This window comes from Vulpes vulpes, chromosome 1 (genome assembly GCF_048418805.1).
Source record: "Vulpes vulpes isolate BD-2025 chromosome 1, VulVul3, whole genome shotgun sequence".
NCBI classification, from domain to species: domain Eukaryota; kingdom Metazoa; phylum Chordata; class Mammalia; order Carnivora; family Canidae; genus Vulpes; species Vulpes vulpes.
In genome coordinates this window covers 192489572-192516752 of record NC_132780.1, presented here as the reverse complement: position 1 = coordinate 192516752, position 27181 = coordinate 192489572, and the positions used below count along the sequence as shown (strand labels likewise).

At 46.5% G+C, this 27181-nt stretch overlaps 2 protein-coding genes across 2 annotated transcripts in view; both read right to left on the bottom strand.

The window, feature by feature from the left end:
• LOC112925116 (beta/gamma crystallin domain-containing protein 1) overlaps positions 1-25097 on the bottom strand; it is a 48095-nt gene extending 22998 nt beyond the window's left edge. Inside the window, exons 1-8 of the mRNA XM_072738174.1 lie at positions 24431-25097; positions 16948-19231; positions 13957-14004; positions 13753-13871; positions 11911-12076; positions 9181-9320; positions 3021-3147; positions 475-510 (exon numbers count right to left, since the gene is read on the bottom strand). Coding sequence (XP_072594275.1) covers positions 475-510; positions 3021-3147; positions 9181-9320; positions 11911-12076; positions 13753-13871; positions 13957-14004; positions 16948-19231; positions 24431-24996 — 3486 coding nt within the window. The 5' untranslated portion in view covers positions 24997-25097. The remainder of the gene's footprint in view (positions 1-474; positions 511-3020; positions 3148-9180; positions 9321-11910; positions 12077-13752; positions 13872-13956; positions 14005-16947; positions 19232-24430) is intronic.
• A 239-nt stretch (positions 25098-25336) lies between these two features.
• Positions 25337-27181, bottom strand: part of LOC140597911 (beta/gamma crystallin domain-containing protein 1-like) — a gene marked incomplete at its 3' end in the record, with an annotated part of 152291 nt that continues 150446 nt past the window's right edge. The window contains exon 3 of the mRNA XM_072749384.1: positions 25337-25741. Within this exon, the coding sequence (XP_072605485.1) occupies positions 25337-25741 (405 nt within the window). The remainder of the gene's footprint in view (positions 25742-27181) is intronic.

Here is a 27181-nt window from a genome sequence, read left to right as displayed (position 1 = left end):
AAATAAAATAATGAAATCCAGAGGCTCCTGACTAGATTCGTTGGTAGAGCACGCAACTCAACTCTTGACCTCAGGGTCATGAGGGTGTGGAGTTGGGTGTGGAGCCTACTTAAAAAAAAAAGACAAAATATAAATGTCATAAATGTGGAAAGTAGAAATAGCAGAGAGGGAGATCTTGTCTTGAGAACTAAGTTTTTTCCTGGCTAACTGGCAAGCAGCAGCAGGCCCCGCAATTAGTAAATACAACCACAAGTTATAAACTTAATACAACAATCGACCTTTTAGGCCATGGCTACACATACTGTGAGTGATTATCAGTGCCATTAGTATCATCTTCCAGTCTGAACGATGGTATGTGTCAGCTGGGACAACTTCCTCTAGCTGCAGTTATGTTTTATGGAGGTTGCTACGTAAAATCACGTAAATATGATCTTCATGGGGATGGCATGGGAATAAAAGTATATACATGTTTACCTTTGGATCTGTAGGGAATTCGACTTTACGTCCACCCTGAAAAGAAAAATAATACAGTAAGAAAAACGGTTCTCCATTGACAGGTTCCCATTTTACATCACCCACGGCGGTGAACCTCCCAGCATGAGTGCATCTGGTTTAATTTCTGTTGCAACAGCTCTGAAGTCACCAACGGTGCAGATGAAGAATGAGGAAGACCGTGTACAGCAGAGGTGGTCTATAAGCTGAATCTGCATGGTAGGTCTGTTTTTTAACCCAATAAGCTGCATTGTGTAGTTTGTTTTTAACTCAGAAAATGTCTTACAAAAATGGATCTCTCTCATTTCTCTTAAGATGAAGATTCTGAGAGGCAGCGACCCTCCCCTTGTGCACTTACTACCTCTCCACTGGGCTCATTCTCCAGCCAGGGCTTGCGCCCCGTTTGCCCGTCTGCACCACTCTCTCAATCCAACTCCCAGCCACCCTCGCTCAGGTCTGTTTGCTGTCTGGCCCCTGCAGGTACTTGATTTTGCAGCCCACGGCTTACAAAACTGTTGAGTTCCCACAAGTTCACAATATGGTCTGGAGGACTCTTGAAGTAATCAGAGGAACTGTTAGATGAATTGAAAGTAGCCCAAAGGAGGGGTCTGTGGGAGGAGTGGCTACACTCCTATATTAAGGTTTTTGTAAATGCCCCCCCACCAAAGAAAAAGAAACTCACTAAAAATAAGTCACAGAAAAAGGTATTATTACACAGAAATAACAAACAGGACAAGAGTTAGAATCGGCAGCGGGAAAGTCAGGAGGTTATTTTCTACCCATATAGAACAGCTTTTTGAAAAGTGTAGCCAGAGATGCTCAAATGCACCCAATGAACTGTAATTATAAAGGAATGTTGCTGATTTTATCAACAAAGCAGAGCTTAACCAACCAAGTGCGGTAGCCCCTCCTCCATTATCTGCATTTTCACTTTACAGTTTGTTACCCAGGTCGAGGACAGCCTGGAAGCAGACGATCCTCCTGACGTGACTCAGAAGGTCAGGAGTAGCCCAGCGCTCCTAGGGTTGCCTCAGCCCCTCACTTCACTTCAGCTGTCAGGCGGGCACTTTCTCATCTCACCCCATCACAAGAAGGGCGATCACAGTACAGGAAGATATTTTCTGAGAGACCCCACATTCACATAAGTTTTACAGTGTATTGTCATACTTGTTCTCTTTTATTATTATTAGTTACTATTCATCTCTAATTTAATTTTGGCCTAATTTGTAAATTATAATAAATTTGTAATTTAATTTATCAATTAAACTTTATCATAAACCTATAGGAAGAAGACCTAGTATATATAGGGTTTCGTGCCATCTGTGATTTCAGGAGCCCACTGAGGGTCTTGGAAGGTGTCTGCTGTGGATTGGGGGTGAAGAGGAGACCACTAAGCACCCTTTTCCAAAGCATCCTTTTCCAAAGCCATAAACGTCACAGTTTTGTAAGTTATTTCAAACAGCCTTCAAAAGCTGGGACAATTGTTTCATATATTCCCAAAACTAAACTTTGTTCTTTGAAAGTGAATTTTAGAAACAAATCATTTATAATGAAAAAGTCATTTATAGTGCAAATGATTTTTGCATGAGGACCCGCAAACACGGAGGTAACTAAACCACAGGCTTTGGCAGGGGGGCTAAAATTAAGATAAAAATTACCTCTGTGACTTTCTAATTTGATTCAAACTAACTCTAGAAGACAACCGCAAAGTGCAATTTCAAAAACATGTTTGGGACAAGAGCCTCACTTGTGCCCGGGGTAGTCAGTGAGCACCTACTACCACGTGGCACGCACCGTGCTCAACGCGGAGGACGAGAGGTGCAGCCTGGATCCTCCCAAGGCTTCGGGTTTAGCAGAAGAGGTAGAAAGAATAAGACAAAAGACAGGGACAGGGTCGGGCGAGCACAGGCTCCTTTCTAAGGCAGACACTGGGGAGGACGATGTTTGGACATCCAGCCCCAGAGCCCCCAAAGCTGCCGTCCACCCTCGCCTCTGGTCGCCACGACTGGGCCGGTGCCCAGCCTGCCCTGCCCTTCCCCAGCTGCGCCCGGGTTCACGCAGAACCCTCCCCACATCTCCATCTAACACGGTCCTGCTTGCTTTCTAAGACCCAACTTGATTGAGCATGAAGCTCTCCTAATCATGGCCCTTCCGGGTCACATCACCTCCAAGGTGGATGTCATCTGTCCTTCCAGAGTTTTCCACAAAGGTTTAATTCTTCACTGTCTTCACTTCCTAAGCCACCGCTGGGCTGGAGCTTTGTGCGCCTGCCCACGGCTCTGCAAGGCCAGGAGTGCCCCAAACGCAGAGAACCTGGGCTTAGCCCCAGGTTTTCATGTAGAGCGTCCAGCAAGCTATCCTTCCTATTACTTCCGTCTAGTGGAAGGTTCTGGCTACTACAGAGCTGTGTTCTTAAAAAAAAAAAAAAAAGTCGGTTTTATTGCTTCGAAGTCACAGCCTGTGAATTCTCAGGGTCAACCTGACCAAGAATCAGACCCCCGGAACCTTGTGTTAGATTTCATTTTTACCATTTTCAGAGGCCGCATGGACCCAATATACGCCTCTTCTGTATCCCAGAAGGATAAGTCGGGGTATTCACCAGGTTCCAGGACAAAAGGCACACCCTGAAATCCAGGTTCTTCATAAATGAGCCACCTAGATAAGAACCAAGAGAGAAGAGAGAGGACTCATCATTTGTTTCCAGGGCCCGCAGGACCCCACTGAGGGGAAAGGAAAAGAACGGGATGACGTGTGTCGGGGCCGTGTTCGCCTGCGCTCGGACACCAGAGCAACGTTAGATTCACGGAGGAAGAGGCCATTATCTGCTCCTCCTCCTCTTGACCTTTTACCTGTTTCCTTATGGTTTTGTCCTGTTACTTCTATGTCTGTTATTCGCTGCTTCAAAGCGTAAATGTCTCTATCACTCCCAGTAAGAGCAGTAGCTATTCTGTGGCCCCGTACGGACGTAGAGAGGCCCTGGCTAGGAAACTCGAGCCTTGTTTTAAGAGGCGACATGTCATTTGTAACCACAGAACCGGATGTTTCACCTATTCATTTGTCACAGGGCCCAAAACTACTAACCGGTAGCATCTACCCAGAGCGTACGCGGAATGCCACCTGGAATCTGATCCAACGCACACAACGGTGCTATGAGGAAGGGACACTACTGTCCCCGTTTTACGGATGAGGCTGAGTAAGTTGCCCGGGGCCACACAGCTGCAAGTACCAGGTGCTGGGCTGAGCCCCGCTGTCCCCGAGCCAGGCTCCTAACCGGTTTTTGGTAGCAGTTTTTCTCATGCCAGAAAGTGCACATAATTTACGCTTTTTACAACGACTTAGGATCATCACCAGGAGCGTGACAATGCACAGTGGTGTCCTGGGGGCTCTGCAGGGCGGGAGGGCTGCTTGTTCCCAGGCCCAAAAGCTTTTTGAGTTCTTGCATCTGATTTTTACGGCTTTTCAATACCACACCCTTTTATCAGGCTTGTCAGCTGTCACTTCTGCTGTGGTCAGAGAACCAGAAGCCCCACCTTCCTTTAATGTGCTAGAAACCAGGAAACCAGAGAATCATGCCAGTTAGAACTGCCTCTTTAGCAGTCTTGTAATTTCTTAGTTCCGGGGAGAATTCTGGGGAAGGCGAGGTGGTGGAGATGGGACTTTTCCTGTACGGGAGGTAGTAACGCGCCCCCTTCGTTCACAAGGATGGTGATCACTCCTCCTCTCCCTTCCCTGGTACCTCGCTAGCGTACTAGCCGGAGAAGTCCACCTTCCCCAGAACACGGCGCCAAGAAGAGAGTGGCTGTAAATCACATTTGTTACCAGCAAAATGAGCTCGATTCTCCCTCTTTGCCTTCTTCTGGTTCCCAGTTTTGGCCCAACGCACATTCTGGGTGATGGGTTTTTGTTAAAGACGTCCTTGGATAAATCAGTTGCTTCTCTACACTCACTAATTATACAGGGATTGACGCTGGAAATCCTACTGAAGACCCCTCAACACACACACACACACACACACACGTTGACAGAGTGGTGTATGTGTGGGTGATCAAAACTAATTAATCCACATGGTTAGAAGTCAGGGTAATAGTTGTATCGGGGGTAAGAGGATGGCAGGAGGAAGCTTCTGAGATACTGGTAATGTTCTCTTTCTTGATCTAGATGATGTTTACACTTCAAAAGTTCACTCAGGGTATATGCTTACGATTTGTCTTGCACCATTTTTTTTACAAATATTATTACATAGACTTCAATAAAAAATTAAGGTGGGGGGGGGGGAGGCTTATCTTTAAAAAAAAGGCACTGCAATGCCCTAAACCACAAGAAAACAGAGGCTAAGGGGGTTCTTTAAACTTCCCTACATCCAAGGCATCACAGGTAGGGATGCGTTACACATTTTTTAGAGCTCAAAGCTCTCCCAGGAACACCACGCATGGACTCCACACCCTAACTAAACAGCGGCATTTCATCAGAAATGGTGCTATTAGGCTACCAAGGGCCTTGGGGTCTGAGTCCTCACAAGTAAATGGGTGGAACTTTCTGTAAACTCAGCAGCCTAAGCAAGTGCTTATGAGAACCGGAGGTGTCGCTAAGCACAGGACCCCTTCAGGAGGTCTTCCCTTCTACAGTCTGAGTTGAGGGCGTTTATTCATCTGCTACTGAACACGTTTCTTGCAGCATGTGATTTAGTCATGTAACATTTCTGGAAGGAAGGTAAATTGGGGTAAAGGGGGAATCTGTCAGAAAAGTGAACACAAACTGACACAGCGGAAAAGACAGCGTCCTGGGTGAGCAAGAAAGGCCTGTGGGGAAGCTCAAACCCACACTTATCAATGTTGGGTGGACTTTGGAATCTGAAAACTCATACACAGCATGATTCATTCTTCCTAAGTTCTATTCCAACAAACTACATTATTCATGAGGCCAGCAGGAAAGGGGGAAACTATCTTCAGGCAGTTTTATTTCAGTCTCTAAAGGTGCTCATATTTTCCCATGTACTTAGGTAATGAGCTTTTACCTACATGATTATTAAACTATAAAGTGTATAAAGTATAACTATAAAGTGTGAGCTTTTTTAAAAAAATTGTCTAAAAATGTTATTATTTCAATAATAGCCATTTGTATGTTTACAATGGTTATCCATATATTGATTAAAAATATTTTGTGAAAAAAATATTTTGTGATTATTCTTTTAGAAATACCTTCTAGCCACACAAGAAAAATTGGTCTTGTTCACTTGTTCTTAAAGAAACAAAAAACACCCACAGTATTTCCAGCTGGATCCTCAGAAATGGCTACGTATGAATGCTGGCTCTTTACAGAAACCAACTGGATGTTCAAAAGATTGAATATGTATATGCCAACTTTGAGGTTATTCTAAAGAGGGGGAGCTATGAATCTCAAAGGGGAAAAATGTCCCTTTAGGGTGGAGACTTGTAAGAGGCACCAATTTAACCAAGCAACCAAACTCAGTTATGGTTAATGGGAAGCTGGTTAGCACATGCCACCTTTTATGCAACATGCATATGTAGCATTACCCTTAAGAAGGGTCCTTCCCACATCTGCATCTCATCATGCCTCTAGTCCTAACCCATACAATACAGAAAATCCAGGCAATACGGGAACAAGTTAAATGATATCAGGAAACACTCAGAGACAAAACCAGATTGTGGCATATTCCCTATGACAGCCGACCTAAAATATTGCAGGGACAGAACTATAAAAGAAGGGTATGAGAATAACACAGAACTCCAGAGAGAGGCTACGCGTGTGGAGGAGTCAGGGGGCTGGGCTCAGGCTGGGCCACGCAGGGTGCTGTGGCAGTGCTGGTAATGGTGAGGTCCTAAGTCAGGTGGTGGCCACACGGGGATGGGTCTTACTACCAGGCTTCATAACTCACACATGTATATCATCTTCTGTGTATATCAAATACTTCACAGTAAAATTGATCAAAGGATATTTGGCTATTAAAACTATCCCCTGACTTCAGAACACCGGCATTCGAGTACCTGTTCTGCTAACAACTAATCCTAACCCCGAGAAAACGACTAAAGCCAGTCTTCCTTAAACACATGTTCTTTATGCTCCCTTTAAAGTTCTAAAATTCTTTGTTTTTATTAGAAATATACCCCCCCCCACATACCACCACCACCAAAAGGTATACCCTCACCTCCAGGAGGATGGGTATAGTATTAGCCAGGTCTTTTTTTTTTTTTTTTTTTTTGTATTAGCCAGGTCTTAAAACAGAAGTTTAAAAACAAATTACATTCGATAGAAAAGAATTTCTGAAAGAAAATTTTAGAAATTACTCATGTTTCCAAGTTAAGAATTTGACAAGCCATACCCTTATTTTGTGTACGTGTAGGAGAGTTTAACCCACAGTAAATGGGCCCTGGAACAAATCTCCTAATGGAATCTAAGGAAGTCCCTCACAAGCAAAGACTTCTCTCTACTGGTTCAGGGCACCAGTGCACCATTAGAAGCAAAGTGAGCACAGGTGTTTACTATCACTTGAATTCTCCCAACCCAGCAAGACTCCCGCGGCAAATCTATAAAAATACTAGTGACCATTCCCAAGGCCGACCAACCAAGTTCAAGGACCCCACTTTGAACTGACATCCAAAGCAGTTTTCTATTACCCTAATGGCAACAGAAATGATGACCAGGAAAAAAAAGATGTCCATTGCCATGCAAGCCATCATAAATTGGACACCACCGCAGGTTTGTGACGACCCACTGTGAGACGAGTTAAAGTAACTTTAAAGGTAAGAAACATTACTTCGGTGTAACTCATTAAGCTTCAACAGAGCCCAAGCCTGAGTCATGAAACCTTCCAGGCACCAAGATGAACATATAGCAGACGACGATTTCATTCTTTTCCAAGGAAAGTGGTAATTCTCAACTTAATATGAATACTTTGAGAAATGAGATATACACATCTCTTTGATGTGAAAAAAATAATTAAAGGCAGCAAGAGATGAAGCTCTTTTCTTTGTTTAGACTCCTCCTTTTCTTCCCAACTGTCAAAAATAAACATGCCCAGGGCTCAGACAGCTCCTGTACTGCCTTTGAGATCTGTGCAGTGCAGGCTTTAAATACCTTCTCCAGGCCGATGACTCCCGAATTTCTATCTCCAGCTTCCCTCCTGAACTCTGGTTGCCTTCGTGTCCTCTCGCTTGAATGTACAGTTGGCATGTCCAACTTTCCCTCTCTAATGCCGAACTCCTGTTTTCTCCATCCCAATAAATGCTAGGGGCCCAAACCCTAGATAGAGCTCAGCCCCTCACACCTCACATACAGTCTGTCAGCAAATGTTGACAGTTCTACTAGGAAAATGTATCCAGAATCTGACCGCTTCCCACCCGCACCTTCTAAGCCCTTAAAACCTCTTGCCTATACAATTGCACTTGCCTCTCAACTGGCTTGTTTCCACCCTTGCCTCTTTACAATCTGTTTTCTACATAGTAGCCAGAGTGAGCTCTCAAAAGCACAAGTTAGATCAAAATCCTCCCATGATCACCCATGTAACGTGGAGTAATCTAACATCGCTCCCAAGGCCTAACATGAGGCCTCTCTCCCATTCCGGTCCTCCCAGCTCACTGCTTAGCCACCTTGACCTCCTGACAGTTCCCCAAACCCGCCCAGCAGGGCTTTGCAATCGCTTCCTGCCAGTGACTCGCCCCCTGACCCTCCCCACCCAGGCCTCCCCAAGGCTGATTCCCTCACTTCCTCTGGGCCTCCACTTAAAATGTCAACAGACACCTCCCTGACCATCCTATTCAAAATGGCACTACCACTGCTCCTCTCTCCAACGCACGTTTCCTGTAGTATTTGCCATCTGACACATTACATAGGCGTTATCTTATGCATATCCCATCGACAAAAACTTTTGAGCCTTCCCTGAATATATGTTTATAAATGATATATATTATGACTGAATATATTATGAATTTAATAGAAAACACACACACACAGAAATATTTTTTTTTTCCACACACAGAAATCTTAAAAGGAGGAGATTTTCAATGAAAGATAAGCTTCAAAAAAAAAAAAAAAAAAAAAAAGAAGCTTCAGTGTGTTTTCCTTGCATTGCAGTGGGTATCTTTCACGCGATCTGGGCTGTGCGCTCCCCTTCAGAGACTACCTTACCCAGGACCGCCACCCGCACTCCCTGTTCTAATTTCCCCTATCTGAGATATTCCCACTTCCTTCAAAATACTCTTGCAGTTTCCTGTGATTTATGAAACCAACATCTGAGGGGCTCTAGACAGCATTGTGTGAAAATGTTCAAGGAAGGAAAGTACCATGTGTGCTGGCCTCCAGCCCTCCTGTTATATCAGGAACACATGCTCTGAATTACCTCCTTTGAATTACCATGAAGGTAAGTAAAAGCTGTAACTCAGCTCCGAATGAATCAGGTTCCTCTGAGATAAGGAAATCCCAACAGTAAACGTGCAGGTTTTTTTCCTCCCTGGCACTTCCCCCAAGAAATCGTTATTGTTTATAAGAGAACTGAATCATGGTCACACAGGTACAAAACAGTCAGAATTTTACGGCCCTTAATGAAACAACAACAACCTCTTTTAGTCAAGAACTACTTAGTAGGACAACAGATCAGAGTATCTTAAGTCTTTCCAGTAGTACACTCACCAAAAGGCTTCATTAATATTGTATTTAAAACGAAATACTTACGTGCCCCAATGTACTTTAATGGAACAAGTCTTCTGCATTATACCAAACCCTTGCATCTCTTCAGTGTCATCAAAGTAAGAATTTAGGAGTCCTAACCCTTCTGGTTCTGTAAATAAGTCAATCTGACTAACTCTGTAATCCTGAAGAAAGAAAAAAAAAAGTATACATATAAAATAAAAATGATGCCATGTACTTTACAATAAGCTCATTATCTTTTTTTTAAAGATTTTATTTATTTATTTATTCATGAGAGACACACACAGAGAGAGAGAGAGAGAGAGAGAGGGCAGAGAGAGAAGCAGGCTCCATGCAGGGGGCCCAATGTGGGACTCGATCCTGGAACTCCAGGATCACGGCCTGAGCCGAAGGCAGGCACTCAACCACTGAGTCAACCAAGTGTCCCCTCTTTTTTTTTTTTTCAAATAACTAAAATAATTTTTTTTCTAAAATAAATTTGAAATATACACATGATGCATTTCACAGAGCACCTGCCATTCATCCCTTCCCTGTTTTCACCCATGACTCAATAATATGTGGCCTTGCAGGGCAGCCATGTTACTTTAGCCATATAGCTCAGTGTTACATTCAAGCAAAAATCCCCAGAAATGCATTTAATTAGAGTTCTGGAACATATTTATTTCCCTCATCCTCACTGAAAAAAACTGTTGGCCTTCCTTGGTGACTGGAGTTTTAGCTGGTTTACTTGGACATGACTATCCAAGTCCAGAGGCTCTATAGTCCATAGAGGGGCCACACTGGGGGCCTTCCTCAGTTGCTATTTTGTGTCCATAAACCCCCTGTGGTAACTCTCCTTGACTATGACCAAACCTCTATGACATTGGTTTGGTCTAAGTTGTTAAAGCAATGGTAGAAATTTAGGACGATTTACAAATCTCTGTACTATGGTCAGTGTACCACGCCCTGCACATCCTGCCCACCAAGCACTCTTCAAAAGGCCTCTCCTGGCTCAGTGCCTAAGTGCTAATAGAACATATATTGAACTTTAATCTTGCTGAGCTAAGTGAACTGAGATACAGAAGAAATGACACACGGGTTGGTTTATGGGAGGCTCGCAAACATTACCAAAAGGAATAAATTTAATGAACTAAAAAGGTGACCTTCCTAAATATGTTGTCATGTGTGTTCATGGTTCAAGCAACCATAATCTGTAAAAAAAAAATCATAATGTATCAAAAAACATTAAAAATGTCCCTATTCTTTAACATGACACCATTCAGAAAAATTCACCCCAAATAAATCAGCAATTTATAAACAATGAAATGCACCCCAAAAAATGCTCATACAGCATTATTTGAAATAGCTAAGCATCTGGAGGCAATATTAAGTTCCATGGAAAGAAGGTAAAATAAATGATTTGGGAAACCCCAAACCATGTAGTAACATCAAAAGCATTAATGGCATTAAGGTGGCGGTTACTGGACAAAACAGGAGGCCTCTCTTTACCAATATGCTTCACTTTCCTTACCCTACTCCTCCTGAGTGCATCTAAATCCCCACCCACCAGAATCTGATACAGTTGCACGTCACTGAGAGATGCTGATCAAAGGATCTTCAGGGAAAAGGGTAGGGAGAGAGAAAAAGGATTGAGAACTACAGTTTTTTGTTTTGTTTCTCCCTTGAGTAGTAGATCCCAACGTGGGGCTTGAACTCGTAACCCTGAGATTATCATGATTACAACTACAGAAAAAAAGCAGACTGGGCTATGGCCAAGATGGAGCAGAGGTTTCAAAAAATTAAGAAAGGATATCTCATGATGGTGGATTGGGATATGTTTAAACACTGCTTTATTACCAATATTATTTGAGCAATAAATAAAAAGTGCAGGTAAATTATCCCACTGACTATGATGTTTTTAAACAAGGTTCCTCACATCTTCCTTAAGGTTTATCACATTATCTACTTAAAACTATTGAAAGATAAATCATTTGGAATCCCAATGATCACTGAAGTCACTCAGAAATGTTGACTTAAGAATCAAGTGGCATTTTCCTCTGCCAAAAACTGTTACTCACTCTTACTCATTCTCATTTTACAACATCTTAATCTCCCTATTATACCCAAACGCCCATCTCTGTTACACAAATAGGGTTTTAATCTTCCAATTGGAAGATACCATTAACTACATTTTTAAAAGTAAAGAATCATCAAATCCCAAGTGCCAGGAAGAAAGATTGACACAACTTCCTTATCAACAAATAAGGGACCAAGAAATTTTAGCCAATCTCTAAGGTGGCCTCAAGTATCCACTCTTCTGAAACCCACACGAAACCCCAGAGTTGACTTGCAACTGAATTATTTGGGGATTATTTATTTTTTCCATCATGGAGCTCCTATAAGCCACTCAAGGTAATCAGAACTAACACAGCAACCAAAAAAAAAAAGTAAGTAGAAGAAAAATCTGTTCACATAGAATTCATCCAAATCAAGTTATTAAGTAAAATACATTTGGAGATGGGGAAGCGGGACAAGAGTGAGAAATTAACCTTCAAGATTTGTTATGAAAAAAATGACCCATCAGTTAGAATGTTCCTTTTTGAATTCAAGTGTATGAACACTTAAGTGATAGAAAATATATCTATAGAGCACCAATCGGTATTTTTCCCCACTTATTTCATAAAATTAACTTTTCTCTCAAAGAAAGAATCATCCCTGGCATTCAATAAATATTTGGTAAACAAATCAATCATCCTGGGTTTTCCCATAACCTACCTGGACCACATGTCTGATTGAACCAATCACCACAGGCTTAGTGGACTCTGCTTCCTCGTTTCCTTCCAAAATATCTTCTATACCCCAGAGACCAGAGAGTTCCAATTCTCCTTCTTCTAAGGGGATGGAGTGCCCTTCAAAATTTGGTTTCTCATACAAAATCCAACTAAGAGTAAAACACAGCGAAACTATTAGCTGGTGTTGGTGAGAAAGGTTTTGATGATTCAAATATTCTAGCTAATAGCCTTTCCCTGCCCCTGTCCTCTCTCCCTCTCCTTCTCTCTCTCTCTCTCTATTGTGACCAATTATTATATATATACTGTGGCCAATTCTCTAGTAATAATTAAGTGTATAAATTCTAAGACTTAATTTACTGGGCATAATTAAGCCTCTGCAAATCCAAAAACTGTATCAGGATCTTAAAGAACTTTTGGCTATCCATTCAAACATCGTAGAGTCACTAATGTTCTATAGAACTCAGTTGGTGAACAGTTGTAAATACTAATACATCAGATGAATGGACTTTTTCTAGAATTCTTTTTTCTCCTTGTACATGTAGAAAACACTTCTGGGGGGCATTTTACCTATATTTTAGAGCCATATCAATGGACATATTGATATAAAGTACTATATGCATGTTAATGGAGAATATTTTAAAAATATCCTTCCCCCCCAAAATAAATAAAATAAAAATAAAAATATCCTTCCCAACAAAAAACATCCAAACAGTAAAAAAAAAATGTTAATACATGACAATGCTGTTCTTAGATGCTTACACTATTTTTTCTTTAAGATTTTATTTATGTATTCATGAGAGACACAGAGAGAGAGAGAGGCAGAGACACAAGCAGGCTCCAAGCAGGGAGCCTGACATGGGACTCGATCCCCGGTCTCCAGGATCAGGCCCTGGTCTGAAGGGAGCGCTAAACCGAGGAGCCACCCGGGCTGCCCAGATGCTTATGCTTTTAAGAGAAAAGTTAACAAAAGTTGGGGGAAAAAAAAGCACTATTATATGAGAAAATTTATATTTATAAATTTATATAAAATTTGGTTTTAGTGTTATTTTTGGTCTCCAAATTTAAGAGCCCAAGCTAATTATATTTTTGTAATGAATGTGTTGAAGATATAGAAAAATGTTAAAATATCTAAAACCTAACAGGAAAGATGCTGCATATTTAACCAAATGGGAAAAAAAAAAAACCTTACTAATTTTCTAAACCACAAATTTTAAAGCCCGACCTTCTTTATTTCAAAGAAGAAGGTATCAAAGATAAGCCTTTATGCCAGATAAGTGATTTATTAAAAATGTCTTTTCTTAAATTCAACTTCCTGTGTATTTCCTAGAAGCTGTCAACCTGGTAAATAATTTTTTCACCAGGTTCTTTATCAAAACCATCAGTCGCTAAAAAGTTGGGAAATAAATTTTAGGTTAGTCACAATTTGTCTTTTCTTAAAAACCATTTAAAATTCTACAAACATGACTCGTGCAATTCTTTCCAACCTCACTGAAAATTCATAAACCAGAAGTGTTAGTATGGACTCTGCTGTTCAGTAGGGCCAGCCAGTGTGATGTGGGGATACATGGGAAAAAGACAGTTGTACTGCTGCACTTGCCTGACTTTTCTAGCATAAACAAACAGGCATCGCCTCTATAAAGCAGAAGCATGGTTAAAAATTATAATTTCTTAGAGATGAATTTCTGGTAATACTCACTAAGAGTAGGATTTTCTGCCCTTTCCATTACTAAAGGCATAATTTTAAATAAGTTCTGAAGACCAAAAAGGTAATTAAAAACGTAAACCACAAACCCTCTAAGTCAGGAACCCAAAGCACCATTCTTACCATCCTCTGACGACCTTGATGATTACCACGGGAGAGAGGCTCCAAGAGCTGCAATCTTCAATGTCACTGAAAATTTCAATGCACTCCTCAGAGACATCCGGGTCCCTGTAGATCACTACCTACAAGAAAACAAAAGTGGAAGCACATGGTTGAACGTTATCAGACCAAAATAAAAGCTGGCCTAGAAACAGAACATCATCTTACCTTTCCGGGTCGGGGATTGATTTTATTTGTAAGACTTCCTCTAAGTGTCTGTAATCAGATGAACAAAAACACAACAAATTAAACTCTGTGTAACAATCTCTGGAGTTTCTCTGCTCACGATCCTTTAAGATCATATTTATTTGCCTCACAATGTATATCAATTTTGAAACAATCTGCCTTGATCTGTGCCAAAGCTATGTTAAAGCTCTCTTTGAGTCTACAGTACTAAATCAAGAGTGGTTTGGGTCCTCTAACTAAATGTGGCATTTTAATTTCTCCTCATTTGTTTGTCTGTTTTTACAGAGAGGAGGAGAGAGGGATACGAGGGATACGGGGCTCCATCTCACCACCCTGAGATCGTGACCTGAGCCAAAATCAAGAGTCCGACACTTAACCAACTGAGCCACCCAGCCACCCCTCTATTTCTCCTCGTTTAAATGCCTGGAATATATCCACTAATCTAGAAAACTTCAGGGCCCAAGGGTTGGAACTATTTTTTACATCAGTTCACAGAGTAAGAATCCAGCAAAGAAATTTTAAGTCAAATGATCTCTGTGTAACGTCAAGTAAAGAGAAACTATAAAGTATTAATCATGGATCTAGAAGGAGCTGCATCAATTTCGTGTGTTCATAGGCCCACCTTGTCTGAAACTATAAATATTATCTTTTCATTGTAACATCTGACCATCACATAAGTATTAGTCTCAGTAAAGGGGTGTTTATGGAATATATCACAACAGACATTGCACATTGTATACTTGATTCTCCCTTCTTGGTGGACAAAATACATTTTTGTATGGCTCCCAACCTAATCATTTTCAAGAACATCTGACGAGACCAGTAGAACCAGAAATGCGTAAGATAATAAAAACAGTAATCACACATGAAAAAAATATTATAAAACACGGACTACTTCCAATGCTGACCAGGATGCTTATTCTAAGGACTGCCTTTGATCTAATCACTCTCGCACCAAACCATAGCACAGTATGTCCAAGATCACAGAAAGGCCTCACTAGAAACATTACTAAAAATCAAAATGGCATCTACTTATTTATATATGTGCTTATTTAGAAGTGGATAAGCTGAAGAAAGGGCCTGAAATTTAAAACAAAATTCAGAAAAAAAATAAATAAATAAAAATAAATAAATAAATAAATAAATAAAACAAAATTCAGGTAAGATGATAAAGACAGAATAGCTATAGAGTAAACAAAGCCCAAGACCTAAGAAAACAACAAACCAACAAAAATTTAAACATAAAAAGACCTAGAGAGAAAGTAGAAAACACTTTGTCTCTCCTTTTTACTCCATTTGGCTCGATTTTTCAAGGGATTCCCTAGGGAAACTGTGTATTTTGTTGTCAGACTCATCAGATTGCTGTCAAGTAAGAGAAATGATCTAAGAATGATTTAAAAAGAGAAAATAATTAAAAAAAAGAGAGAGAGAGAGAGAAAATAAGGCTGTACTGAATGGCAAGTAGACCAGTGGAAATTCTGTGCTTGAGAGGAATACTTAAAAATCTTATGATTTCTGAGTGCTATGGGCTGATTCAGTGTTGTTTGTTTACAGCAGTGGTTCTCAAAGTGTGGTCCTAGGTCCCCTGGACGATCCCCAAGAACCTTCCAGGAAGTCAACGAGGTCAAAACTGTTCTCATGATAAGAAGAGGGTATTTTCCTTTTTCATTCCCTCCCTCACAAGCGTGCAACAGACTTTTCCAGACAGTCCAGGACGTGTGATGACATCATTGCTCTGATGGTTAATGGAGGGCGTGCTCCTGTGTTCTCACGCTTTAAGTTTTTCTTAGTGTTAATTTCTGACATAATAAATTTGTTCAATAGGCATAACCCATGTAAACAAAAGCCCCCTGGGGTCCTCAGTAGTTTTTAATTAACAAAGGTGTCTTGAGACCAAAAGTTTGAAAAGTTTTGAAAAGGGGGATCTGAGCTTCTGCTGGACACCCACCTGTGCATTTTGAAAGAGCTTCCAAAATTATATCCTATGCTAGGCTTGAGCAAGAGCCCACGCAACAAACGGAAACACACTGCAGTGTGTTTCCTCATCTGAGTAAATGAGGAAGAGGGCACGGGATTTTCTGACGGACTATGCTGCGCCGCATGATGGTCTACACTTGCCTGACAGCCCGGTCCACAGTGTGGGCAACAGGAATACATGGGTCCGTCCACTCCTTTTTTCGGGGCTAGTGGAGCTGCCCTCCAGAACTTACTTTCTGCCCGCCTCAGTTTCCTCCCTCCACTTGAGTATCGAGCCCCGTAACAGAAAGCCACAAAATTCACGCCAAAAACTCCCTAAAAAGAAACAACCTCTGGAAGCCAGATAAGAGAAGATAGAGAAATCATAACCGTCCTTCAAAACCCTATTTCGCTGCCCTCGCTACGATATTCAAGGAAAGATCCGAGGTGGACCAAGACTCTCTATGCCCCCCAGCAGCTTTGTAGGAAAAAGTGTTTCCCTGATGAAACTTCCAAATAAAGAGAAATTACTTCCCGAGTTCCATGGGATAATCACCTCGTTACTTAGGGAAAGAAAGTGGATCTTACACGTCGTAAGAGAAGGGTTAGGAACAAGATTTCTTGGCGGGGCTTTTCTGAATAAATGAAGCAGCTTTACAAATCTTCAAAATGCTAAGTAGAGCATTGAGCATTCTCACCCAGAACTAGGTAAGAAAAAAAGAAAAAAAGAACCTTGTCTGTAGAGACTAGGTAGCTTACCTACACCTTTCAGATTACAACACCTTAAGATACTTAGAGCCTATTTTCCCCACGAGAGTAGCAATACCTTGGGGACAGAAATCCTAGTACCTCTCTTCTTGGCCCCCAGTTCTTTGTACACATAGTGGGACTGCAGCGTGACAGAGGACCAGAGACCATTGCACGCACGGCCACTTAAAACAACACGATCCGCTCACCGTCCCTCTCTCCTCTCGTTTTACAAACCCACCCAACAAATGGTAACGCGTGGCTACTCACGGTTGCATCTGACAATGACATTGCAGAAAAAGACACGTTTGGGTCGAACCGGCTGGATTTGAAGAGACCCATGAAGTCCGCGTCGCTGTGTCCGGGGTTGGGCAGGCTCGACTTCAGGACGCTCTCGGCGCGATCGCTGCCGGTCTTCGGTTTAGGAAACTCGGACAGTTTGGCTTCGGGCAGGTGTCCGTTGCTCCGCGACCCCGGATCTTCTTTGGTCTCCTCCCTGGGCAGGTATTTCTCCATGTAGCCTGGACTTTTCAGACCCGAGAGGGATGCATTTGTCGCGTCGAAGCCGAAGACCTTGAGGCTGCCGGGTGGGAGGCTGGGCCGCTCCTGGTCTGCCCGGCAGGGCGGGGCGCCCTCTGCCCCGGGCCTCGGAGGCCGAGCAAGAGAACCGCTGCTCCGGGCAGCCCCGAAGCACGTGCTCATGGTGCTCACCGACGTCACCGACGGAGAAAAGACTCTGTCTTGGGCTGAAGGCAACATGCTGGAGAAGAGCGCGCTTTTCTCCAGCCTCGATCTCTTCACGCCGCCGCTTGGGACATCTCTGTTCTCTTTGTCCTCGGTCTCGGGGCCCGTGGGAGGCTCAGCCTTCCCGTCCGGGGCCGGGACCGACGACCCGAAGGGGACGCTCTGCTCCGTGGACGTGCGTTTGGTCCTCAGGTTGGATTTTGTGTAAAGACTCTGCATCAAGTGCAGGGCCGGTGACGTTTCTGGGGGGCTGTCCTTTTTCTTCCCCAAGCCACAGGTGAACACGTTGGGATCTAACACCTTTTCCAGGTGGTCCTCGTGGATAGGCGGCATGACAAAGGGAGGGGCGGGGCAGCTGGGCACCCTGGCCTTCTTCTTCTTCTGGGGCACACAGGCTGTGCTGTCCATGTTTTTGATGATTTCAGTGAACTTCTCCATGTCGGAAGAAGAGTCCAGCAGGCTGTCGTCGCCCCCCGCGGCGCCGCTCCCGAGGCTGGCAGGGCTGTCCGGGCCGCTCGCCGCACTCGCCCGGGGCCCTGGAGCGCCGCCCGGGGGGCTGCCCGCGCTGGGGTCGCCCTGCAGGGTCGCAGGTCGCAGGTGCTCCCCCGATGCTGGAAGCGTGACTTGGGGGCCAGCTTCGGCTGCGGGCTCCTCGCTGCGATGGCCGGGTTTGGGCGCTGTGCCCTCGCGGCCCGGGCCTTCCTCTTTCGGGGGAGCACAGCTGGCGACAGAAACCACTTCGAGTGGATCGTTCTGACAACTTGGCAGCTGGGCTCCTCTGACTTCGGGGCCCTCGGAGATGACCTGGGCGCCTGCATCGTGGGTGCTCTCCACGGGGAGCATGAAAGACCGGACGTGGACAAGGACCGTGTTTGGGCACTCGGGCCCCACGGCCTCCGGGCCGTGCTCTGCGGACGGAGGCGGCCTCGCTGCTGCCCCTCCTCCTCCTCCGAGCTTGGAGGGCTGCACCGTCCCATCGTTCTTATGTGACGGGGGCAGAACACAGCCGTTATGGTTTTCTGACGCTTTTAGATCAGTTCGTGGGAGACTGCTTATGGGAGCTCGAACACATGCGCCTTTGGGTGCAGGCTGGGAGGGAGAAGGCCCGTTAGATGACTCAGCTGGGGGCTGTGAGTCAGATAACGTATCCTGTGGCTTTGGTGCGGCCGGTGGGGGGGGCTCTTTGGTGTCAAGAATGGCGGGAATGTCCTGTGCTGGATCAGTCATACTTTCAAGTGCAAGTCTTTTGCTCCCTGCGGCCTTTGAGTCATCCTCTCCTGAGGCCTCGTGGCCCTCGACAGGATTCAGAGCTGCGACCACTGCTTCGGGAGGGCAGCCGGCGTCTGTGTGCACCTCTGCTCTAGCACTTGGGTGAAGTGGGGGGCCAAGAGCTTGGCCGTGGGGAGGCTGGCCCCCCGATCCCCCGGCACTGGGGCTGCCGGCTGCTGGGGGGATCTCCTCCTCGGGAACTTTGGATTCTGTCGAGGTTTCCTTTGCCAGCATACCATTCTGGTGACTGTTTGGCGTTACTTTCTTTTCAGATTGCTCCATCTCTTTGGCTTTCTTGGCTAAATTCAGCTTCGCCCTCCCAACAAACGTTTTATTACAGGAGGCAGGAGGGTTCCTTGTACTTCGAACATCAGCATGTCTTGGGCTACTACTGTTGGCCCTTTTGTTTTCAAATAAGGAGATTTTGTTGGCAGTGTTTCCTTTATGAACCGGCTGGCTAAATGGATTATGCTCGTTTCCCGAACTGTCAGGATTCTTAGGAGTTTTAAGATTTAGTTCCACATGTTTGGGCTTGGCCGGGCTGCAAAAATAAAGCAGTAAGATAAAGTTATTGACCTAGTTTTGAAAAGCCAAACGTACCAATTTACTACGAAACATTTATTATCATGAAAAGCCCAACATCTCTCTGGTAAGTAACATTTGTTTTTTTATGAGACTATTTTAAAACAATCCTAAGTACACTCAACTATTTTTAATGGAGGTTTTGCTTCTGTAGGATGGATGAGAAAATTATATAGCTAAGAAAGTCAAGAGGTGGGAGGTTAGCAAGTTTATCGAGTACCTAATATGTGAGCACGGTGCTTGACACTAAAGTCAGAAGACAGCTTAGGGCTTGAAGAACATGAGGTTGAATTTATATATTTGATGTACTCCTTTATTTTGAATATGTAAATGATCTCCCCAAACAGCAGCTGTGTATTTTTATTTTATCATAATTTTTAAGCATTATTTCAAAAGGCTAGATTATAAAAATATTTATCTGTTATTTACCTCTTTGAATATTTTATTCCCTTCATCTTCCTTCATATAACTTTACTCTGATTATACAAGTGTGTCCACTACAGATCATATGGGAAATATAAAAATGAAGAATCACTCATACTCCTACCACTCAAATAATCTCCCTGTTAACATTTTAGTGTACTCTTTTTGTATGCATGGTAAAATACTTTTAACAGAATTGGAATTGTTCCATTCCATAGTGTTTCAGATTTTATATTTAAAAAAAGATAAATTAAAAAAAAGATAAATTAATCTTCTCTTTCACATTTTTAACATTTTCATGCTACTAAAAATTTGAAATTTTTCATAATGTCTGCATAAAAGTTTAATCATATGGATGTACCATAATTTACTTATCAGTTACTCAATTGTTGGTGTTGTTGCCTTTTTGGGGGGGCAAAAGGCATCTCCCCTTCTTTATAGAGCGAGGGCTCTAAATTTCTTGGTTATTACTGCCTACTGGAAATCATCTTTGTTTTCTTTCTGTTTGACATTAGCCAGCTCTGGTCCTGGCTCTTACACTAATGTGTGAGCTTGGTCAAGTTAACTCACTGGACTCACTACCTTTCCTATCTAGAAAAAACAAACAAATCGATAGTTTAGAACAGAGATGATCCTCTCCCCACCACACCTTTCCCAAGTGATGGCCGAAGGAATTCTTGGAGTTCTCTCCAACAGCGACCGAGGGTCCAAGAGCGACCGAGGGCTGGGGCCAGCCACCCTCCTCTCGACCAAAGTCACTTCTACTTGTCTATTGTATATATCACTTTTAAGCTTTCCTAGAAGAATGGGCTCTGAAGCTAAACACAACACAATGTCTAAACCATACATCTAGTGGTTTCTAAAATGAGGAGATAATAACCACTAAGAATCACTGATTGACACACACTTGAGAAACAGTGTGCTTGCCTAATGTACTAGTTTAAACATTCTCTTTTACAACGAGGAAGTTGAAGCCTAGGAAAGGCAGGTAATTTGCCAGAAGTCATACACCTAGTGAGGGACAGGGCCATGATTTGAAACCACGGGTTGTGGCTTCGGAGGCTATGCTCCTGACCACTCTACTCTTCTGCTTCCCCAGACTTCAGTGACTAAATCTGGTCCTTTCCAGCTTGATATATTCAAGAGGTCAATGAATTATCGTGAGAGCTGTAAGATTAAGCGATCAAATGTTGGAGGCTACCTTGATCATGAAAAGTGGAGAAGCACAGAAATCTCACTGCTGCCTCCAGATGGATTCATTGGCCTTCAAGAAAGAGGGGCTTTTTGAAGGAACAGGCAATATGACTTTGGGTGAGACACCTTATCCTTCTGGATAAAATGAGAACACTGAAAAGACTTGAGAAGTCTTTCCAAAATATAGCATTAGAAACTTAGATTTTTATTTTTAGGAATTTGATTTAAATACTAAATTTCATGTACTCTCATGAATTTCTCTTAGGCACTGCTCTCCCCAATAGCTCCACAAAATAGCCAGGCTCCCTCATGGTGGGCCCATATCTTAAATTTAAAAGGAAAATTAACATACACACACTACCTTGAAGACTGAATTCTAAAACCAGTGGAGTCGAAATGGAGAGCTTACAAATGCCATCAGTTAATGAAGGATGTTCACATGCCAGTAAATACACATTTTAAAAAATTCTCAGGGGATCCCTGGGAGGCTCAGAGGTTTAGCGTCTGCCTTCGGCCCGGCCCAGGGTGTGATCCCAGGGTCCCCGGGTTCGAGTCCCGCATCGGGCTCCCTGCATGGAACCTGCTTCTCCCTCTGCCTGTATCTCTGCCTCTCTTTCTCTCTGTGTCTCTCATGAATAAATAAAATCTTTAAAAAAAAAAAATTCTCACTACTCAGTTCAAGGAACAGTCAAACATCAAAGTATATCTTATGATGTCAATGGAAAACACTACAGGTTAGCCAACAGGCTACCTTAAGGACAGGAAACACATCTGCACATTAAAGATTTACGCCGAGATCAAAATATGTTTTACAACCAAACTTTCTGTGCTATTAAGTTCTGCTACCAAGAGTCACTACAATTAACCTAGCTCAAACCGATTAAAAGGAAGGCTTCTCTAATTCATGCTTTGTGTAATGCCTTTATTATAATGGGAGAAGGAAAAATCATCTGATGTCTTAAAAGCTGTGGCTAGGAGAGGAAAATTCTCCTTATTCTAAACATACCATTGTTAATCTCAACATTCAACACCTGGAACAGAACTGAAGACATAATTTTTCTAACAGCATCGAGAAACTTGCTGCTGCACAGTCCTTCTTCAGGGAATACAAAATAATTTACACTAAAACTTCAGATGCAAATTGCTTTTTAAAAATAATCGGTAACGTCCCTTCTTAAAATACCATCAGAGGAAAAAAACCGGAAAGGAAATCCATCAAACAGAAAAAGACTAGAAGGAGTTAGTTTTCCCATTTCCACAGACTGCCAATTCACCAAGCGTGAGGCCTGGTGGAAAACACAATCAAGCCAAATGCCTTGCCGAGGAGAAATTTTAGGTAGAAAGTGATGGGCACAGAGAAGAAGACGTGGTTTAGTTCACAGAAAACAGGACTTGCAGAGTTTCGTTGCAGGATCGCTCCCCAGGTTTGTTTACCCTACTCCTTGCAACATTTCTGGTTTTTCCACTGGCGTTCTCCGATTGGAAGGCAGGTAAGGCAGGTAAGGGCGTCCTTAAACAGCTCGGCAGTAACGTTTCTCTAAGCTCACACTTAGGAGGTCTGAGTGTGCAGTCACACTGGCCTTCTACAAATAATGGGCATCACCCACTCCGACTGCTCCTCTGACACAGCCGTTACAGAATAAATATCTGACTTTATCAAAGGTCTCCAGGTTGGCAGCTGGTGAGGTAGCTCACATTACTCATTAAGCAGGTTCTCCCTCACGCGTTTACCAAACAGACCTCCTACTCTAGAGCCTTACTTCTCCAAGAATTCAGATAGAATGAACCCGTTTGGTTTAAAGATCAAAATGCTGTGAAAATCCTGGCTCTTTCAATAAGGAATAAATGTAGGAACAACTTGGGCAGTTTATATTTTTATTTTTATTTTTTTTCCGACTTGGGCAGTTTAGATGCTCATGTTTCACAGACGCTCCCTGGGAGGTGGGGCAGTGAGCCTGTGGGAAGGGGAGAGGGTCTGGGGCTTTACAGAGACCCCTCCTTACCCCAGCCACCTTCCCAAACCCCGTTGAGCACCCCAGCCCAAGCTCACCTCCAAAAAGCCAACTGACTTCTCCTACTTTGCGCTTCCCCAGCCTTTACAGCTCACAACCCAGCGAGCAGTTCCCTGGGCCATCCACCTCCTGTAGTTATTTGTCTGCATCTGGCAGGCCAGAATGGGCCAGAAACTCCTCAAGGACAAAACACTGAGTCACACTGCGAGTTTCCCCTCAGAGCTCCTGGCCCAATACCATCCATGCACAGAAGTCACTCAATAAATATTTGGAAAAAAAAAAATTAATGAATTTAACAGTAGATAGTCAGCCTGTTGAGCTTGATTCTTCCAACGCATCGTATCCTTTCATTTAACAACAGCCCCCCCGCCCCCCAGGACACTGCTTTTTCTTCATTTCAATAACCAAGAATTACTTTTCAACCTGGGAGCAAAAATACCAGTGACCTCCCTAACATTCTAAGGAGAGAAATGGGGGCGGGGGGTGTTTAAGCCACACTGAGTTCCAGAAAAAGTTCTGTGAGTTCTCTTAGACTCACAGGTGTCAAAGCTCCAGGGTCACACTGAACACAAGCCGGTTTGCTCCGTGTTTCCAAATTTGCGGCACAGAATGCCCTACCCAGGAATGTGGGGGTGCATTTTGAATAAAAGAACTAGCCCAGGAGGCACCTGGGTGGCCCAGGGGGTGGGCGTGGGCCTTTGGCTCAGGTTGTGATCACCGCATCCGGGGACTGAGTCTGGCCTCGGGCTCGCTCCCTGCAGGGAGCCTGCTTCTCCCTCTGCCCGTGTCTCTCTGCCTCTCTCTCTGGGTGTCTCATGAATAAATAATATCTTAAAAAAAAAAAGAATTAGCTCACATCAGGCTAAGCGGTCTTCTTTCAATCGAGTAAACATTGAGTCTCAGGAGATTTTTACATCCATCAAACTGAAATATTCTAATCAAAACAGTAATTAGCAACCCGACTGGGCTTCCCAAAGTGTCATCTTCTTAACCTGTGCTAACCAGCGCTTCACTGTCTTAGTTACAGTGTGGAGGGGGAAAATTCGTGCACAGACCATCTGCCCCGAATGCAGAGACCCCCGCGCCCCCCAGACCCCCGTCCCCCGCACATCGGGGGATGTGCCACAGCTTCAGCAGCAGACCCCTGCACAGCTGCGGACAACCACAGGTCCACTAGCACCCCCGCCCCGTGCACACCTGCGGACAGCCCCAGCCCCCCCAGCACCGCCCCCTGCACACCTGCGGACAGCCCCAGCCCCCCCAGCCCTCCCGTGCACACCTGCGGACAGCCCCAGCCCCCCCAGCCCTCCCGTGCACACCTGCGGACAGCCCCAGCCCCCCCAGCACCGCCCCCCTGCACACCTGCGGACAGCCCCAGCCCCCCCAGCCCTCCCGTGCACACCTGCGGACAGCCCCAGCCCCCCCAGCCCTCCCCTGCACACCTGCGGACGGCCCCAGCCCCCTCAGCCCTCCCGTGCACACCTGCGGACGGCCCCAGCCCCCCAGCACCGCCCCCCCGCCCCACTTACAGGGTCACCTTCGTGGTCACCGTGGACCTGCCGGCGCCGAGATGGTTCCTGGGCTTCCCTCCGTCGGCGTCGGGCGCAGCGGCCGGCCGGCCCGGCTCTCTGCCTCGGCTGCCCTCGCCCCGGCCGTCGGGGTGGCCCGGGGCCAGGCCCCTCTTGTGCTCGGGCCTGATCTCGGGCAGCAGCGTGGCGCTCCTGACCGTGAGCTCGCGGGGCACGACCCGGGCCGCCCCGTCCGCGCGGTCCTCGGGGGGCTCCCCGGCGGGCGCGGCCTCGGGGCCTCGGCTCCGGCCCCTCCTCTTGGCGGGGGACGCGGCGGGCGGCGGCGGGGGGGGCGCCGGGCCGCGCTCCGCCTCCCCGCGGGGCTGCCCCCTGCCCCCGGGGCCGGCCTTGGCCTCCGCGCCCGCCGCCGCGGCCACGCCCGGGTCGGGGGCCGCCGGGGAGGCCGCGCTCCCCCCCGCGCCGTCCCCGCCCGCGCTGTCGGGCGGCGCCGCGTCGGGCCCCGGGGACTCGGCGGACCTCTGCGGCCTCCGCCGCCTGCCGGCCCGGCGGCCGCACCGCCGCTCCATGTCGTCGGGGTCGCCGCAGTCCTCCGGCCCGGGGGCCGCGCCCTCGCCCTCGCCCGCGCCCTCGCCCGCGCCCGGGGAGGCGACCGGGGAGGCGACCGGGGTCAGCACCGCGGGCCGCGCGCGCTCTCCGGGGCCCCCGCCCGCCTCCGCACGCCCGGGGGGCGCCCCCGCCTCGGCCCCGCCGCCCGGGACCGCCTCCTGCTCGCCGCCGGCGCCCTCCCCGGGACCGCCCGCCCGCGCCTCCGCGCGCCCCTGCCCGGAGGGACTCTGGAGCGGGGAGGGCAGCTGCTCGGCGGCCCCGGGGAGGGACCCTCCCCCTCCCCCTTGCCCTCCCCCCCCCCTCCGCCTCCCGGGGCTCTAACTGGGGTGAATCACGGCCCGGGCCCCCCGGCCCCGCCGCCCCGCGTCCGCTGGAGCACGGGGCCCGCCCGGCGTCGGGGGGCGCAGCGCGCGCGCAGGTGTCCGAGGGCCCCCCGGGCTCCCGCGCCCGGGGCTCCTCCTGCGGGGCACCCTCCTCGCCCGCGTCCCTTCGCTTCGGTTGGCCGCCCTGAGGTTTGCTCTTGTCGCTGTCTCTTTCCGGCAGCTTGGAAGAGGCCCCCTCCTTGGGAGACGCGGGTTTGGCGTGGGAGCCGGTGGGGCTCTCCGCCCCGCTCCTGCCGGACCTCCTCCTGCCGGCCGCGAACAGGTGGCCGAGCTTCCCCAACACCGGCTTGCGTCGGTTTTCCTCCGGCGGTTGCGCCCTGGACTGGAAAACAAAAGGGGTGGGGGGTGGGGGGGAGAGAAACGGTAAGAATCTGCGTCCCCCCCCCTTTAGGAGTAAGTACGTGGCAGAAGGACAAGCAAAATGGTAGCGACCAGCCCACCTGGAAAATTAGAGACCTGTGGTTTTTGCATGTGCTACATGCACCCCAACAAAGTAAACTCGGATTGTCACATTTTTCTTAAGCCCCGTCTATGCTTGGCGCTACTTGGGATAACATTTCCTGCAACTATAATCCTTGTGTTTTATTTATTTTTCAAAAATATTTTTATTTATTTATTCATTAGAGACAGAGACACACACACATACACACACACACACAGAGGCAGAGACACAGGCCGAGGGAGGAGCAGGCTCCACGCAGGGAGCCCGACGTGGGACTCGATCCTGCGTCCCCAGGATCAGGCCTTGGGCTGAAGGCAGGTGCTAAACTGCTGAGCCACCCGGGCTGCCCGAATCCTTGTGTTTTAAAGGGAAAATAGGAAGGTCCAAATACTCAGGCCTACAAACTCAACAGTTCCCAGGTCTCTCCAGCTTTTGCTTTTTGCCCCCTTCGTCAATAAAGATGCAACTTCAAAACAGCCACGCGTGACTACACGGCAGCAGTAAACGCACGAGAGTATCTTAAAGATTTTATTTTAGAGAGAGAGAGAGAGAAGGCATGGGGGTGAGGGGGGCGGTGGGGGGGCAGGGACAGAGAGGGGCAAGCGGGCTCCCCGCTGAGCACGGAGCCCCCACACTGGGCCCATCTCCGGACCCCAGATCCTGAGCCCAAGTCAGCCGCTCAGCCCGACTGAGCCACCCAGGTGCCCCCAAAGTATCTGAAGGGGGAGTTTAAAAAAAAAAAGAAAGAAAAGAAAAAGGGGAGTTTTGCTTTGTTTTGAAAAAACCGCCCTTTCTTTTTGTAGGAAGAAAGGAAAACGAGTAAAAAGCTCCGGCGGTCTTTTCTAGAACAAAAAGAAGCCACCTGGGTCCAACTGCAAATGAAAACTCTTAAGAAACCCAGGGCTCCAGCACCTGGGCGGGCCTGCGCTCCCCCAACGGGAGAAGCTCCGGGGACGCCCGATGGCCCCCCCCCCCCGGCCCCCAGCGATCCGGCTGCTGGGGGGGGGGGGGGGGCTCGCCCGAGAGGCCTCGCCCGGGTGCGGAGGTCCTAGGAGCGCACACCCGGGAGTACCTGGGGGAAGGGGGACCATCCTCCCCTCGGTCCGGGGACCCTCAGCGCCCCGGAGCGACCTCGGGGGGACAGCCCCGCAGGCCTTCAGGGGGGAGCCCCGGCAGCCCCCCACCCCCGTGGGAAGGGTCCGGGAAGGGGGAAAACGTGCACCTGTTCCGTAGCCTGGAGCCCAGCGGCCCGCACCTGGCGCGCCCGAAGCGCGGGGCGCTCGAACGTCCCCACGGAAGCAGACCTGCCAGTGGGCGCCT